This window comes from Aplysia californica, unplaced genomic scaffold (assembly GCF_000002075.1).
Source record: "Aplysia californica isolate F4 #8 unplaced genomic scaffold, AplCal3.0 scaffold00121, whole genome shotgun sequence".
NCBI classification, from domain to species: domain Eukaryota; kingdom Metazoa; phylum Mollusca; class Gastropoda; order Aplysiida; family Aplysiidae; genus Aplysia; species Aplysia californica.
The window spans coordinates 166,995-183,799 of record NW_004797391.1 but is presented as its reverse complement, the minus strand read 5'-3'; the positions used below and the strand labels follow the sequence as shown (position 1 = coordinate 183,799).

Below are 16,805 nucleotides of genomic sequence, written 5' to 3'. Positions count from 1 at the left end.
GGGGGGGGGATCCAAATGATTTAAAAAACCACACAATCTTCATGTTTACCTGGCGCATCATCAGTTTCAAAATGGTTGCCAATCTAAAGGGAAGGCTATTTCCAAAGAGCGCCGAGGTCTGTTTACACTTCCTATTTCCGGGGCCGGTTGGTGCAAAAAAAGTTTTCGCGCGCCTTTAACTTTAAATGGCAGCACGACGTGGTCGACCTTCGGCTCCAACCAGCATTGTTCCAACACCTTTTCCGGACTCGGAGATTTAGACGTGAAAAACAGGGAACTGTGTATTCTTACAGCCGACAATTTACAGTCCATCAAATGGCTGGCGGGACACTCTTTAATTTCAATGCATGAACATACACATACTATAATATTTATATTAATCTATTATCTATTTGTGGTGGCCAAATTTTGCTATTCAAAAGACTTTTTAATGGCTGCGTGGATCGACAGGCGTTTTTCACCAAAAGATTCTTCAAAATATTCTCCAGATCATGACGCCCTTAGTTTTTTTCAGTTTCGAGACAGTTTTGCTGCAAAAAGCTAAATTTCTTTATTTCGCCGATCGCTTTTGTAGGCCGACGCTTCTGTCTCTGCAGTTTTAGAAAATCCGGTGCGGAAGTGATATTTTGCGAGGCGCATTTTGTTTTGAGAGTATAGATCTAGATCTAGACCTTGTAATTTTTTGCATCTCTCAAGATTTATTGCTCCATTCCAGTAGACTGTAAAAATATAGTAGGCCAATGACTTTCAGTTGATGTTAATGCACCGATCATTCCTTTAATCGAAAGGAGGCCCAGCTAGTAAATATATATATATATGACATTTAAATAGAGCGCTTTTCCAAAAAAATAGGTCAATGCGCTTTACACTGGAATCCATTTTCAAAACCTTTCTTACTACTTCTTTTCTTCTCATGCAATATATATATATATATATATATATTTATGCACACACACTCACACACACACACACGCACGCACGCACGCACGCACGCACGCACGCACGCACGCACGCACACACACACACACACACACACACACACTATAATCATGTGTTGATGAAATTCCAGAAACGAGAAGGAGAGTGGTTTGTTGATGGATACGCCTGGGCATGTAATATTTTTGCCTAAAACCTGTATAACAAAGAGTCATTTAGGCTTCTTTTTATCGGTAAAATTAAATTTAGGGATTTAACGATCTCATATTTTAGCGTGCATTCAAACTTGGAGGCGCGCGGAAACTTTTGGCACCAACCGGCATACACCGGGAAGCGGAAGAAACGAGAAGAAAAAAAACCATCTGGTAGTGTCGACATTTTTGCTTTGGGAGTATGAACGGACCTCTAGCCTACGATAGCTTAGATAAAATCAATTGAAGAATTATACCTGCTAAAGTATAATATCACCAATCTTTCTTCTCTAGATAAATGTAGTTCTAAAGTCTTGATCTAAGATCGTTGAAAACTATTTTTTTGAGAATCTAAAACTATAAAATTAAGTAGATCTAGGTAGGCCCGTTTCGGCAAACAGTGTTGGGTAATAGTCAGTCATACGAATGCAAAATTATTACAATGGCCCTACCACAAAGTCTGGCGAAATCTTGTTTTCAACTTAGGACTCAAGGATTATAATCAGGTTTTGGCCTCAAGCCTCAACAGATTATATATGATGGACAAGGCCTTTGACTTTGGCAGAGCTGCCAAGTGCCACAGAAATTCTGGGACTGCCAGGGAAATGAGTTTCGTGCCATGGAGGTTTGCAAATTAGGATTTTGCCACGAAAAGAAGTGCAGGGGGAACTTTTGTCCCGATATTTAAAAAAGATAATTTTAAAAAACCCCAAAAGAGATCTGTTGTAACCCCGGACGAGCAAATTAGCAGATTATAAGGCTTTTTATTTTTTGCAGCCAGTCCTTGCAAGCCCACTTTCAGCTGACTAAAACAAAAGCCCAGCTTGCCTCATTTTGGTAGGATCGATATTTGGACTGTAGTTTCTCAGAAAAGCTTCTGTCACTACCGGTATTGAGTAGATCTTAGATTGATGAACACTTTTTTTAAGAATCTGAAACTAAAAAAGTAAGTAGGTGTAGGGCGTCGAGGGGAGAAAGAGCTTCCTGTCTCCAGCAAGTTTGATGGCCTGGTTGGGTGGGGTATTGAATTCTCAGGGTATCCTTCACGCCTTGAATCCATGTCTTTCTTGGTCTTCCTCTTGCCTTGTACCCTGATACTTTCCTTTAGTAGGCTTTACTGGCAAGCTAGTAAGGTTCCATACGTGTGAGATGTCCAAGCCACCTAATTGTTTGCCTTCGAATAGTAGAGGACAGGTGTTGTTCCCACCATTTTTCTCTGATCTTGTTGTTTCTGACCATGTCCCGTCTGATTTTGTTGATGGCTCTCCTTAGACATCTCATCTCGCAGGTGGTTATCTTATGTTCCAGACCTTTGGTCAGGGTCCATGTCTAGCACTGGTAGGTCAAGGTGGGGATGAAGATAGAGTTAATGAGCTTGGCTTTGGTCTCAATGGGGATGTTATGATGTTTGAGGAGTGGAGCAAGCTGGTAGCTGACGCTGTTAACCTGTTGTACTCTCGTTTCAATTTCTCTGTTGAGACGTCCGTCTTCCAAAAAGATGCTACCTAGATACTTGAACTCGCTGACTTGTTTTAGCGGATTTCCGTTAATGGTGATGTTAAGGTTGCATTATTACAATGGCTCTACAAAGTCTGGCGAAATCTGTTTTCCAACTTACCTATTACATGTACAGGCCGACTGACCTGTTTTGTTTTGTATAGGATTTTCCATTCCCGCACTTTTTAATGTTTTGCGCCAGCGTATGTGTGTGGGTGGGTGGTATTTGTTGTTGTTGTTAGCGATCCAGTAGCATCTGAGCGTTAACTCTTCTGCGTGATGCCATTCTGTAATTGCTGCATGTCTGTTGTAATTGTTGTCTTGAGGAGTAGGGGCAGTTAGATGTGTAGAGTAGCTTGGTAAGAAAACATCCCCTTAAATCAGTTAGTTTTCTACAGAAGAACAGATGATGTTCCACTGTCTCTGAGGGGTAGTCACATAGTGGGCAGGCAGCAGACTGCTTTACTCCAATTCGGTTGAGATGTTGATTGAGGGGTACATGTTGTGTTCTAAGTTGGAAGATTATGGATTGATCTCCCCTCTTCAACTCATTGATTGGATCTTTGACCAGTGGTTTATTCATGTGGCTATACATCATCCTTCTTGTCGTACCTATTGCCCACTCATTCATCCAGTCTTCCTTGAGGTTTGACTTGATCATTTGGCAGCAGGTGGTGTAATCAGTAGGAATATCAGGCTGAGGGAGGCAAGCAACTTGGATGGTATTTAAAAAAAAAAAAATTACCTTGCATGCATTTCATCATTGCTGATTCTGTCTGTTTCACCCAGACTAGGCCTAGTGTGTAGAATATGTTTCTCGCGAGGTGCGGCCGCCTTCAGGTCGATTGTGACGTGTAATAGTAAACAAAGTTTCCTCGATTCCGTCAGGCCGTACGGCTTGCCTATTGTCAAAAACCTGTCCTGTTGGCCTGTACATGATGTGATAGGCCCTTTAGGGATAATCTGGTTTTGGCCTCAACAATTATACCATGGAGTAGGCCTTTGAGTTTTGGCTTCGTGAATGCTTTAAATCTAATTTATTATTTCTGGTTTGAAAAGACTACTTTTTTCTGCTTTGATAATGATATGATGTTTGATGCGCATTGAGCAAGGGTAAAAAAACCTAATTTTCCAAAACATCAAATTATGGTTCAATACAAAAGGGCATGCTCCCCTGATAGCAAAATTTTAATTATAACACAAAAGTCACGGGACCAGAGAACGAGAGAATTTCTTCATGTTAAGCAGCTCAGAAAACAAAGGAAAACAACAAAAATGGGTAGGTGACTCCATACTTATTGTTCATTGGCCCCTGTATAAATGTGAGACTATCTTCCTCCCGGGAAGTAATGTATTGAACAAGCAAAGAAAAGGGATCAGATGAAGGCCTTTTATGAACTTATTTTTAGTCATCGTAAATAACATGTGCGATGCTGGCAATCGTTGTAAATAAAAGGGAAAGCTTTATTTTTCAATCTCATAGAGGTGCTTTTACTGCACAGAATGAGGTTAAAGGGAGGTTACTGTTTTGTTTCAAGTTTCATAAATTAGACCAAAAATTTAAAAAACTAAATATGGAATGGATAAATTGTAGCTGCTGTTCGAGACAATCTGAAAAGTGAAAAATTGGAAGTTTCCTTTAAGTTACGGATAGTTTGCAGCCTCCCAGGGTCTCATATCCATGTCCTGCGAAACAAAAACTCTGCTCTCGCACCATCTTTTGTCTCCGGGAATTAGGAAAGAAACTTCAATTTTTTTTAGGGGGTGGGGTGGTTTCGAAATTATTGAACACATGTTGTGTAACATTTATTAACAATCAACATTGGTAAGTTACTCTGAGGATAACAAATCATAGGGAAGAGGGGAAAAAAGGCCCAACATTCATCAGTTTCAACCATACCTGCCGGCCTTGTTTTTTACTACGTTGCAATGCATAGAATAAAGGGGGGGAAAAACAGTGATTTGAAATTCTTGTAATAGCAGGGCCAGGGATTTCTTGTTAAAATGGCTTTGCGTTAAAAACCAAGTTAACTGTTCCTGGGTAGGAGTAATGTGGTTCCTTTTGTTTTAATTTTCTGATTGTGGGCTCTTGTTTTTAGATTTATTGAACTTGAACTAATGGATGTACTTTACTTCTTACAGACACTCAGGAAGACTCAGAAAAAAATGTAGAAAAGACTGGCCAGCAAAAGCAGTCGAAAGCCAAACGACCTGCACAACAGATATATAGACCGGGTCAGCTGAGGCAGAACAGAGGCCCCCGGGATCCTGGCCGAAGTCGAGATGAAGGGAAGGAGTCGCAGCATGGCGAGTACATGGAAGAAGATTGGGACAATGAGCTGAAGGGTGACTCAACAGAGGAGGACAGAGCCAAGGACAGCAGGGAAGGCAGTGGAGACATAGAGGAAAATGACGTTCAAGAGAAACTTGATGACTTGTACATAAGCTCCCCACCAAGAGAGAGTTGCGCTAGTCCCGTTTCAGATAGTCAGAGTGTTGAAGGAAGAGGTGATATGTCGTTGGTATATAACAATGGGAATGAGATGGAGAATGCTAGCTCCAGCAAGAGAGCCCTGGGCAGCAGAGGAGGCGTCAGTAAACGAAGGGGTAAGAGACCAGACTTGCAGAGGTACATCCCGAGGGCTCGCCTCTCTGACAGAGACAGGAAGAGCGAAGAAAAAGAATTTTCCCCTGAAGCTGTTCAGAATGAGGACGGAGATCAGGAAGAGGATTTTGAGAAAAGAGAAAAAGATGATGGTGAAGTAGTTGTTTCAACTGCTGAAGACAGCTCGGGTGCCTTGACTCCTAGAAAAGTCCAGGTGAAGTCACGGGGTGGTGCTATGAGAGTGACTGTTATGAACGAGTCCATGTCCAGCTCTCCAGGGCAAGACAACAAAACCCCACCAACCGTCTCTAGGCAGAACATTGGTCCTCAGAGGAAGAATGTTTCGCAACAAAGGCAGGATTCAAAAGACTCCCTAGGTTCTGACCAGCAAGGAAAGCTCTATAAAAATTTGAAAGACTCTGAGTCGGACAGAAAGAGCTTTGGTAGAAGTGAGAGGTCAGGAAGACAGTTTTATGAGGGAGGAAAAGGTAGGACTCATCAAGAACCTGCTTTAGGGGGAAGGGGAAGAGGTGACCACCACAGGAGGAACGATCAACCAGTCAAATCATACACAAGAATGCGGAGGTCCAACTCAAGCGACTCTAGACGGTCAGACAATGCAGAACCCGATCCACCGGTCAAGGTTTTAGAGAAAGGACAGTTTACAAGTGGAACATTTCCACGCACGAAACCATCTGGAAGTAACTCTTATAAGTCAGGGGCGAAGGATGTTTATTCTTCCGGAAAAAGCAACAAAGATATTGCATCGACAGGAAAGAGTGGTGGTCGAGAAGGAGAGAAGTTTTACTGGGGTATGAGAAGGCAGAGGACAGGTAGCATCAGTAGTGAGGCCAGTGTAGCCAGCAACCTAAGCAATGGTTCTTTCTACAGTGGCAGCAGCGACTTTGGCACTGAAGACGATGAGCCCGAACAAATATTGGACTGGTGTGCTGAAGTAGAGAAAGCCCATCTTGAGGAACTGGCCCGAATCGTACATGATGGTACTCAGAAACTGACCAGCAGTCTTGACGCCTACCCAGACCTGGGATCTGAAAGCGTGGCTGGTGATGCAGTAAGTGGAAACATTCCCTCTTCTGCCGTGTCCACTCTGAACCGCCAAAAGTCTGTCTCCGCTGATAAAATTCACCAGGTAAATCCTAAAGAAGGGAGGACCCGAAGGAGGAATCGACAAAGAAAGCCGTCATCTCGACAAGGTAGTCGGGATTCTTCAGTGCACAGTGCCGCACATGGGGAGGATGGTCGCAGTGAAGGGGGACGTCGAAGAAGAAGACGACGCCACTCCTCGCGTAGTTCTCAAGGCGGGAGTCAGTACCAGGATGATGCGTTCAGACGGAAGGAACAGAGTGATGGGGGCAGCAACATGTCTGGGCTGCAGGTTACCATTGGCCGTAGACATCGGCATGTTGAGTTGAACAAGGGAAGAGGAGGTAATACTGGTAATTCAGAGAAGCATAAAGGGGAGAACAAAAGTCTGTTTGAACGTCTGCCGCGAGATCACCAGTACGAGCCTGCAGACTGGGACGGAGAGCAGAGCATGGAGTTTAACCGTAGCAGTGACCGATTTCCTCCTCAAAAGTGGCAGAAAGAGCCGCCGCCTAGGTTTCGGCGAGACAGTGGAGGAGGGAGTGGAGAAAGTGGAGGGGGAGGAAGGAGGAGGAGAGGTAGCGGAATACAGCAAGGCCGAGAAGGAGATCGTGTTCGACACGAGAGCGAAGGAAGCTGGTGCGGCGTGGAGGAAGAGGACAGTCTACTACATGACAATAGTTCTTGGAGAGGTGCAGGTGATCAGCGGTCAGTTCACCCAGCTCATGATGCTAGTCCTTCTTCCGGTGCTGGTGGACGAGGCCGTGGAAGAAACAGCCGACAGAAGCAGGAGTGGAGAGGTGGAGAGAGATCCTCAGGGGGTCATCATCACCATCATCATATAGGTCATGACTTCAGTTCCGGTCTAGTCAATCACGATGATTTTGCCATCAATCACAGGGCGAGGGGTGGAGGTGTGCTACATTTGCCACCACGAGAAGAACCTCCGCGACCCCACAGTAATCCCAGCGCATCCATGACAGATTACTTTCATCATCGTGACAACCACCACAATGACAGCGGTGGTGGGGGCGCATTTGGTTCTAATGTACGTGGCATGACTCAAGGCCAGAAGCATTTGTTTGACCCGAACAATCCGTCAAAACCGATCGTCATCCCTGACAGTGCCCCGGCCGCACCACCCAAATTCGAAGACACCGAAGACAACTCTTCTCCCCTCGGCCCAGGCTCGGGGCCAGTTGCGTCCTCTCCTGAAGGTCAGCATGGTCATCCTGGGTATCCAGGCCAGTTTTATCCTCCTGATTTTCCTCATCCAGCATATTGCTTCCGACCTCCGGTCCGTCCTTTTGGCCCCCCACATGGCTCGTACCCAATGGGCAGCTTCCCCCCGCGAGCAATGCCACCTCATATGTTCTTCCGGTTCCCACGCATGCCTGTGCCAGACATGGCCTTTTACAATGGGTGAGTTCCACTATTGTTTTTCCTCTTGTTAACCCTTCCATATTGAAGTCCTTTTGGCATTTGACTCTGAATTTGTGGTTCATGTTGTCGCTAGTTGTAATTCTTTTGAGGTCGTACCTGATTCATTCTATCATGCTCACGTGCGAACATGAACGTTATGACATGTATTTACAGATGCTTCATGTACACATACTCATTGAATTTGTGTTGACACAAACTTAAGGACCTTCTGTTGAAACCAAAAAAATACTGGTCAAATGATGTGATGTTTAGTTCTCACTAATGTTAATGAATATCTCTTGTTGAGCTCAGATTTATGTGTCAAGAAACAGTAGGTATATCAGAATTGTCAATGGTTGTGGGTCAGTAAAAAGTGTGGTTCTTTAAATTAACTACTTACACATCATGTATTTAAATCAACATAGGTCTGCTTTTGTTTAGAGCAAAACTGTTTACGGGTGAATCCTCTATCTATCAGCAAGGTTTTCAGCTTGTTTCCTAGTCCTTTGGGTTTAGATTGTCTTGCTTTGTTGCTGCATGTTTAAAGTATTATAACCGAGATGTTAGGCACTGAGTAGGATACATTTTATGGGTGTCTTATTTGGTTTCTTTGGACTCAAATAGGTTTGTATTGTTGCTCATTTAGAAGAGTTTCTTGATGTTTGTTATTATTTCATCTAGTCAGGGAGTTTGCAGATGGAGTTTTTTGCTGTTTTGAAAAACATTTTTATTATGGATTCAAGAAACATTTTTTTTCTAAGAGGTTTATGCACATCTGTTTCATTTGGCCCTGGGTTGGAGTAAGAATGTTTTCATTGTGTATTTTAGAGTACAGTCAAACTTGTCCTGGATGACCACCCATTTTTAAGGAGAAAAATGGTCATCTTAGACGGGTAGTCCACATGGACAGTGTCATCATATAGATTTGAAAAAAGACAAGGGGAGTAGGCAAAGTGATTATTTGTTCAGATGATTGTCTTGGGAACAGATGGTCTGTTAGAGCAGGTTCGACTGTAGTTTGTAAACATTTGCTGTCATATTACCCTGTGTTAAACTAGGATTTTCTTGTTACATATTCCAGAGGGGACGGGGATGGCGAAGGGATGATGTCGTCTGGGTCTCGATCTCAGAGCCGCATGATGGCAGAGCAGATTCTTCGCGACTCTGTGCCATTTGAGAGTCAGCTGGGCAATATCCTGTCACGGAGGCCGCACTCTGACGACAGCCACAGAATGGTCAACCAGATCAGGTGTGTGCATGCACGCTGGCGTTCGTGTTCGTGTTTGTGTTTGTGCAAAAGTGTGTACATGCATGTATGTGCGTGTGTGGGTTTGTGTATATGGGGGGGGGGGCTGAGGTGTATTTTATAAAGAAATGTATACTGACGAGTTCAGAACCGGTGACAGATTATTGCTCTGAACCCGCAAACACATAGGAGATCCAAGAGTGCTCAATGTCTCCCAATCACAAGACAATAATGACAAAATCAGAATCTTGAGAGAAGAGATAGTAGCAGTAGTCTCATCAATGAAGACAGAGAAAGCAGCTGGAATAGACAACATCACAGCAGAAATAGTTCAAGCAGGCAGAGACTCGATGATAGACATGCTAAGGATAACCTGCAACTAGATCTGGCAGACGGGCGAATGGCCAACACCATGGACTCAGTCCTTGATGGTCACTCTTCCCAAGAAAGGCGGTCTTCTACAATGCTATCGTACTATTATCCTGATTAGCCATCCTAGTAAAGTAATGCTAAAGTAATTCTCAACAGACTGAAGCCAGAAGCAGAGAAAATCATAGCAGAAGAACAGGCAGGCTTCAGGACAGGGCACAGCACAACTGAACAAATATTCAACTTGAGAATCATCATGAAAAAGTACCTCCAACACCAACAGGAGCTTCACTATGTATTTGTGGACTTCAAAAAAGTTTTTGACAGAGTATGGCAGGAAGCTTTGTGGGCAACCTTGAACTTATACAACATCAACGCCAACCTGATCAAAGTCATAGAAAAGCTATACAACAAAGCTACAAGCGCAATCTTTTTCAAAAACAACTTTGGGCAATGGTTCTTAACAACAATGGGAGTATGCCAGGGTTGTCTGCTCTCAACCACTCTTTTCAACTTTTTCTCACAGAAGATCATGACAGATGCACTTAAAGATCACAAAGGAACAGTCAGTATTGGGGGCAAAACGATTACTAACTTAGGTTTTGCAGTCTACATAGACAGCCTTGCGGGACAAGAGAAAGGACTAGTCAGCTAAGTAGACCATCTTGAAAAGACCTCCACAGCCTACAGCATGGAAATCAGCGCTGAGAAGACCAAACTGATGTTTAACAGCAGCAAGAACATCACAATGGACATCCAGGTCAACAACCAGAGCTTGAGACCGTACGCAGCTTCAAATACCTGGGTGCAATAGTAGTAACAGACGAAGGGTCAAAACCAAAAATACTCTCCATATTAGTGCAAACAGCTATGACCAAGTTGAAAACCATGTGGAACGACAGAAATATCACCATCAGATCAAAGATCAGACTGATGCGTTCTCTGGTCATGTCAATATTTCTGTATGCATGTGAATCCTGGACCTTGAATGCAGACCTTGAAAGAAGGATCAAAGCTGTGGAGATGAGATGCTTCCGAAAAATCCTTGGTATCTCATACAAAGATCACATCACAAATGATGAAGTCATACAACTAATCAAAAATGAAATGGGACCCCATGCTGACCTCACTCTGGTCAGGAAAGGCAAACAACAATGGTATGGACACCTCACCCGTTTATTCGGCCTTGCCAAGAAGATCCTGCAAGGCAGCATCCAGGTAAAAGGAGCAGAGGCAGACCAAGAAGAGTTGGGAGGACAACACAAGGAATGGACAGGCCTGGACTTCAAAGACACACCCAGGAAAGCTGAAGACCGGAAGGAGTGGAGGAAGCTGGCGGCCGAATCTTTAAAAGCACCCCGATTGACATCCAGTTTACGGGATAGGTGAAGGTGAAGGTGTATACTGACGAACAGTTTTCCAACTGTATCTGTCAAGTGAAAACTTTTTTCAAGTTGTATATGTGTCACGAAATGGTGAAATCAGGCTCTTGTCAATTTTTGGGTGTATGAGGTTATTGGTATCTTCTTAAAGCCTGTTCTTTTGCCTTGCTTTCGGTGAAAAAATGATCCATCTGTGTTGAAAAGAAATTGAAATTTTTGCGATTGAAGGATGTCAGGGTCGCCTGGTTTTAGAGGTAAAATTAGCGAGAAAATGGCCGTCAAAGTTTGGTAATTTCCATAGCTTGAGCGTCCTTGGAAACTGAACATTTTTATTTTTGTGCCTTGTTTTTCAGTAAAATCCACACAGAAATGTGTTTTTGCATGTATATAAAAGATATTGAGCGAAAAAAATAAAAGAAAAAAAAAATTGCCCAACATCCAGAAAAATGCCAATATTTTGATTTCATTATTTTGACAAGCGCCTGATTTGACCACGATGCCTCACATATGTCAATATTCCTTTTGCAAAGTAGGTGTATTAGGGTTTGCATGACAAGAAATGTTTCTTGGTTGCCATTTCCTAACGGCAATGAACATCTAAAGTGATTTAGTTAATTTTTGAAAAGTTTTTCCTGTTGAATATTTACATTACTTGTGTACTTTATGAAGTTATTCATCAAAAGTTTATGAAAGTAAATAGATTAAATTTGAGATTTTTTGTGAAGTGCAATGAAAAATGGAAAGCAAGTTGTGTCTAAATTTTATTCCTACATACAAACTAAAATATTTTACTAGTTCCAATTGGAAATTTCTAACGGAATTAAATATCCAGCCTGCTTTCCCTCACTCAGCTGTCCTCCCCTATCTTTGTTGAAAAAAGAGTGAAAACTGTTAATTTTTGTTGTACTGATATAGTTGAATTTACCTTTATTCCTGACAGGGCTGAGCTTCAAAACCGTTTAGAACAAGTGATATTACTGGACATTGAAGTAGCCAATAAACAGAATGTAGAACAGACTTTGTGGAAATCGGTGTATTATCAAGTGATCGAGTCAAATCGTAAGAAAGTGAGTGATGAGTCAGCAAATTCTCTATGCAAAAAGAGACTTGCAGAAGTCTTGGATGAGGTAAGTAATTCATTTTGTCTTCATTTACTTATTTCTTTGCTTGTCAGGAGCGTTAATTGTTTGTGTAGGTCTTTTCAGCATAGCTGCCACTTTCCCGCTAAATAGCGGAAACTCCGCTTCATCTAGCTTTTCCCGCTACTTTCCTCCTTCCTCCGCTGGACCGCTCTCGGCCGCAAATTGCGATACTTTTTTACACGCGGAAAACGCCGAACTGGGAGAGAGACGAAAACGCAGCTTGCGCATGTCTGCCCGTAGCTTTCTACTTCTGTTCTTCTAGGCCTAGCGTTAGTTTCACTTTGTTTATTGTGGAGCAACAAAGTGTCGATCGGGCATCGGGACGTTAGCGCGCCGAGTTGTCATTGAAAACGGCGGAAATTTGAGAGAAATTGATGCTGAATGCACAAATAAAAGGAGCTGGAATGAGAAAGAAGCTGCCGGTGCGACTTGAAAAGTTCATGGGAAAATTGAACAAACTGTTTGCTGCACTTTGCGTTTGGTGCGATAAAGAAATCGCGGCCCGCGGCACTCCTGTACAATTGCGGTCCCGTTTGTTTACATGACGGCTATATTGTGGCTGTTGATGAAGTGAACACTGAATCTAGATCTAGAAAATCTATCTCTAGATATAATCTAGATTTACACATATTTAGATATCTAAATTCTAGATCTTGATTAGATAGCCTAGGCTATTATTTTAATTCAGGTTAGATCTACGCTCTACAGAGGACTACTAAGTTAAGTGCAAACGGGACCGCAGTTGTACAGGAGTGCTCAGTACAGCGGCAAAGGTGTTGCCTCCTTGATCCAATACTGCGCGCGCTCAACATCGATGTACAAGTTGAAAGAAATCTTTTTATAAGACACCAGCTTGCAACAAACACTGGATTTTTAGTCACCAAGTCCAAACTGTGTCAAATTGACTCAACAAATGCTTGTTAGTCTACGTAGTGCCTTTGTTGTTGTTGTTTTTTTGTTTGTTTTTGTTGTTGTTGTTGTTTTTTTCAAATACATTTTAATTCAGTTGCCTATGGTTAACAAATATGACAGTTTTCCCTTCCAAAACAATAGGCTAGATTTTCCAGTATATATTGCCTCTGGATCTCACTGGCTTTACTCCAGCATTCGGAGAGCGCGCGTCCGCCTTCGCATGAATTTCCTCCTTTTTTGAAATTCCTGAGTGGCAGCTATGTTTCAGAAGAAACATCTAAATTTAGACATGTATTTGTCTTATAAAAGCAAAATGGGAATAGGCTGTTAAATGCAAAATGGCAATGGTCTGTAATTTGTAAATAAGGGTGTTATGTTTTGTGATATCTGCTGAATTCTGCATTGTTGAAGGATTTGAATAATTTAGCTTCCCTTTATTTTATGCCTTGAACAACCTCTTATGTGAGGACTGTGGATCTTCTGGGTTGTATGAAAAGGTATATTTTCATTTTGCCGTTAACTGCTTTTGTTAAAAACGTTCTGCTTTTATTTTATAAATATTCAGTTAATATGTGACTATTACTTGAATACGCTATGTGTACATGTACAATTGCCTTGCACGTTTTTATTTGTCTTTTTGTCTGTTCTATCAGAAACGGACATTAAGTCAGAAAAACCCTCTTCTTAATCCTGTTTTGCCTTAGAAGTTCTGTACTTCTGATGTTTTTAAATCTTAAAGAAGATGGACGAGGTTGGAAGGATTTGAAAGGAGGGGATAAGTCCTACTGATACATTGAGCTTAGGTCTGTGCAGATTTGTTAGAGAGTGAGCAATGCTGAAGATGGGAATTGCATCAGTAGTCTATCTAAGTTGTCTACCTTGGCCCGGGACGCTCAAGACAATGAAATTTTACCACAGAAACCTTTTTTAACTTGTTATGGTCACATCTAGAAAATAAAATACTCAGAAAAATCTGTTTTCTTATCCTACAATTCTTCTCATTGTAATTATCAATGGAATTACTCCATTTGAAAAAACTCCTAATGATAATCTCAGGTCATCTTATCCTGTGAAAATTCTTCACTTTGTTGTTATCAATGTAATCAGAGTATTTGAAAAAACTGCTACTGAAAATTCCCGTCTTCTTATCGTTCGAAAATTTTTCTCATTGCTGTTATTGATAGAAAGAGGTGACCCACTTTTTCCTTACATTGCAATTAGATTCTTATTATTAAGGTCAGTCCACGCAGTCGAAATACAGTGCATCTACTGTTGGCCCCATAAGTGTTTCACAATGCTCATAACTATTCAGTATTGAAATTAATGGTTATATATCTTATATCGTGTCGTATATTTTTTTCTGAAATGTTTTTCACAGGGAACCCGCTTCTTTGAGAACCTACTTAAAAAGCTGCAGTCGACGTACGAGTTTGACCTTGACCAGTACACGGAAAGTCACGGCCCTGTACCGGAGACGTCCTCTCGTTATGTCAAACTGGCCCTGCTCAGCTCGCAAAGGGTCATGATGTTTCTCGGGGACATTGCTCGGTACCGGGAGCAGCTTGCAGATACCACCAACTATGGCAAAGCTAGACAGTGAGTCGGATATACAACTTGGATAAGATATAATATAAAATAAGATACAAAAATACAAACCAAGGTTAGGATATAATACTTATTGATTCTCCTTATGAAAAAATTAATTATGTATTTTCTTCAGAAGCTTGCAGCTACACACAATATGCACACATATTTTCATTCTCTCTATCCCCGTCCCCTCTTTCTCTTTCTTTCCATCTTGCTCTCACTCTTTTTTTCACTTTTTGCTCATTTTCTCCCTCTAGGCATATCATACATTTGTTATTACGAACATACACAGTGGGTGGTTGGCGGGTGCTCTGGTGTGGTTTGCTCATTCTTTCCTATCCAACATCTATTGTCCTTATCTTTCCTCCTTTTTTTTGTTTGTTACTCTCTTGTAACACTTTCAATCTTCAGCATTTATATGAATTGTGCTGCAAATTCTGTAAACTTACTAAAATTGAACATACACAGTGCGCATGCTTGAAATGAAATTTGGGGGTGAGCATGGTATTCATGACGAGAACTCTAAAGCTAAGATAGTTGTACCTGAGTGCATGTAGCTGTATAGTAACATCAAAGATAATTTGATGGCTGAGTGTGGTTGATTGGAAGGTGCAACTGACAGGTCTTACTTCTGTCCTTTCCCTCTGTTGTTTCCGTCTTTTTTTTCTCTTTCTCTGTGCTCAGTGGCAGTTATCATGTCAATGTCTTCCTCTCTACTCATGATTTCTATATTGTTCTCTTTCCTCAGCTGGTACCTCAAAGCCCAAAAGATTCACCCGCGCAACGGCCGTCCATACAACCAGCTGGCTATTCTGGCTGTTTACACAGTAGGTTACTCTTTATACTATGCTTTCTTACTTTCTTTACTTTATCTTTCTTCTTGTACCATATAGGGCGTCTAGGGGAGAAAGAGGTTTTGGTCTTTGGCAAACTGGATGGCCCGGGTGGGTGGGATGTTGTGGGTCTTCAGAGTATCCTTCACACCCTTGATCCAGGTCTTTCTTGGTCTTCACTTGCCTTGTACCCTGATATTTTTTATGGCTAGCTAGTGAGGTGCCATATGTTTCGATGTCCAAATCTCCTGATTGTTTGCCTCTGAATGTAGTGGAGGGCAGGTGTTGTTCGCACCATTTGTCTGATTCTGATGTTTCTGATCATGTCCCATCTTTTTTTGTTGACGGCTCTCCTTAGACATCTTAACTCATAAGTTTTTATACTATGCACCAAAATTGGACTGGATTTCTCATTGGCAGAGATAAAAAGTCATGACAGTGTCTGTGGTACAATGGTTGTCTCTTTGCCTTGCACTGAGTTTTCCGTGAAGATAGTTAATCTCATGGCTCTTTTTTTGTGCTGGGATATACTGGCCATCTTAGGTGCAACAGGCTTGCCCTGACTGGCAGGGGTGAGCAGCTTGCCTCCTATTTGTCCTTTATGATCTAAATTGTTAATGGGGATGTAGATCATGTACTGTTATTATTATAGAAGTAAATATTACTGGTCATGTACAATAATGATTGAGACATTTTTACAGCACTGCAGTCTGCCTTTGTCTTAAAGTTGTTGGCCATTTTTAGTTGTATTTGCTGGAATTGCTGATTATTCTGTTACTCTTTGAGTAATTCAAAGACGAACTATATATATCCTGTTGCTGAAAAATTGTAAACTCATGGAAAAGATAAGAAATAAAGCATGCACATATGACTTAAGGAAAACTAATTTGAGCTTTATCTTCATCATCATCTTTCTTGACGTTAAGAAGAAGAAATGATGATGACAAATCAAAAGTGTTTGAAATAACTTTGAAAAAAAACAATCAATAAATGATGATGTCATTTCAAGTTTATGTGATCTGTCGTCAACAGCGAAGAAAACTGGATGCTGTTTACTACTATATGCGTAGTCTGGCTGCCAGCAACCCCATAATGACAGCTCGGGAGTCACTCATGTCACTGTTTGACGAGGTTCGGAGAAAGGTGAGATATTGCTACTGCTTCATTTGTTTCCCTCCTCCTCCTCTTTCTCTTCCTCTTTCTCCTCCTCCTCCTCCTTCTCCTCTTTGTTTTTCTTCTCCTCTTTCTTTTTTTTCGCCTCTTCTTCCTCTTTTTTTGCTTCTTCTCCCTTTTTTAAAATTCACCTTTTATTATATAATTTTTGCCTTCTGTCCTTATTTTTTTCAGTTCTGTTCTTTCGTTTTCTTTTCTCCTTTACTTTCTTCTTCGTTTACTGCTTTTCCCCTTTTAACACTTCTTTCTTTTTCTTCTTCATTTTCCTATATTTTTTGTTGTCATTCCTTTTCATTTTCTTTATTTGTTCCTCTTTGCTTCCACTTCTGGTGCTACTTGTTATTTGGTCTTCCAGGATGAATTAAAACTGGGCCGTTTACAACTTCTATATACCTCTACCACTGTG

At 41.6% G+C, this 16,805-nt stretch overlaps 1 protein-coding gene across 1 annotated transcript in view; it reads left to right on the top strand.

Moving 5' to 3' along the window:
- The window catches only part of LOC101850410 (telomerase-binding protein EST1A), a 36,708-nt gene that overhangs the window by 2,803 nt on the left and 17,100 nt on the right, over positions 1-16,805 (top strand). The window contains exons 2-7 of the mRNA XM_005096083.3: positions 4,767-7,755; positions 8,837-9,004; positions 11,693-11,879; positions 14,185-14,402; positions 15,142-15,220; positions 16,259-16,369. Of these exons, the coding sequence (XP_005096140.1) occupies positions 4,767-7,755; positions 8,837-9,004; positions 11,693-11,879; positions 14,185-14,402; positions 15,142-15,220; positions 16,259-16,369 (3,752 nt within the window). The remainder of the gene's footprint in view (positions 1-4,766; positions 7,756-8,836; positions 9,005-11,692; positions 11,880-14,184; positions 14,403-15,141; positions 15,221-16,258; positions 16,370-16,805) is intronic.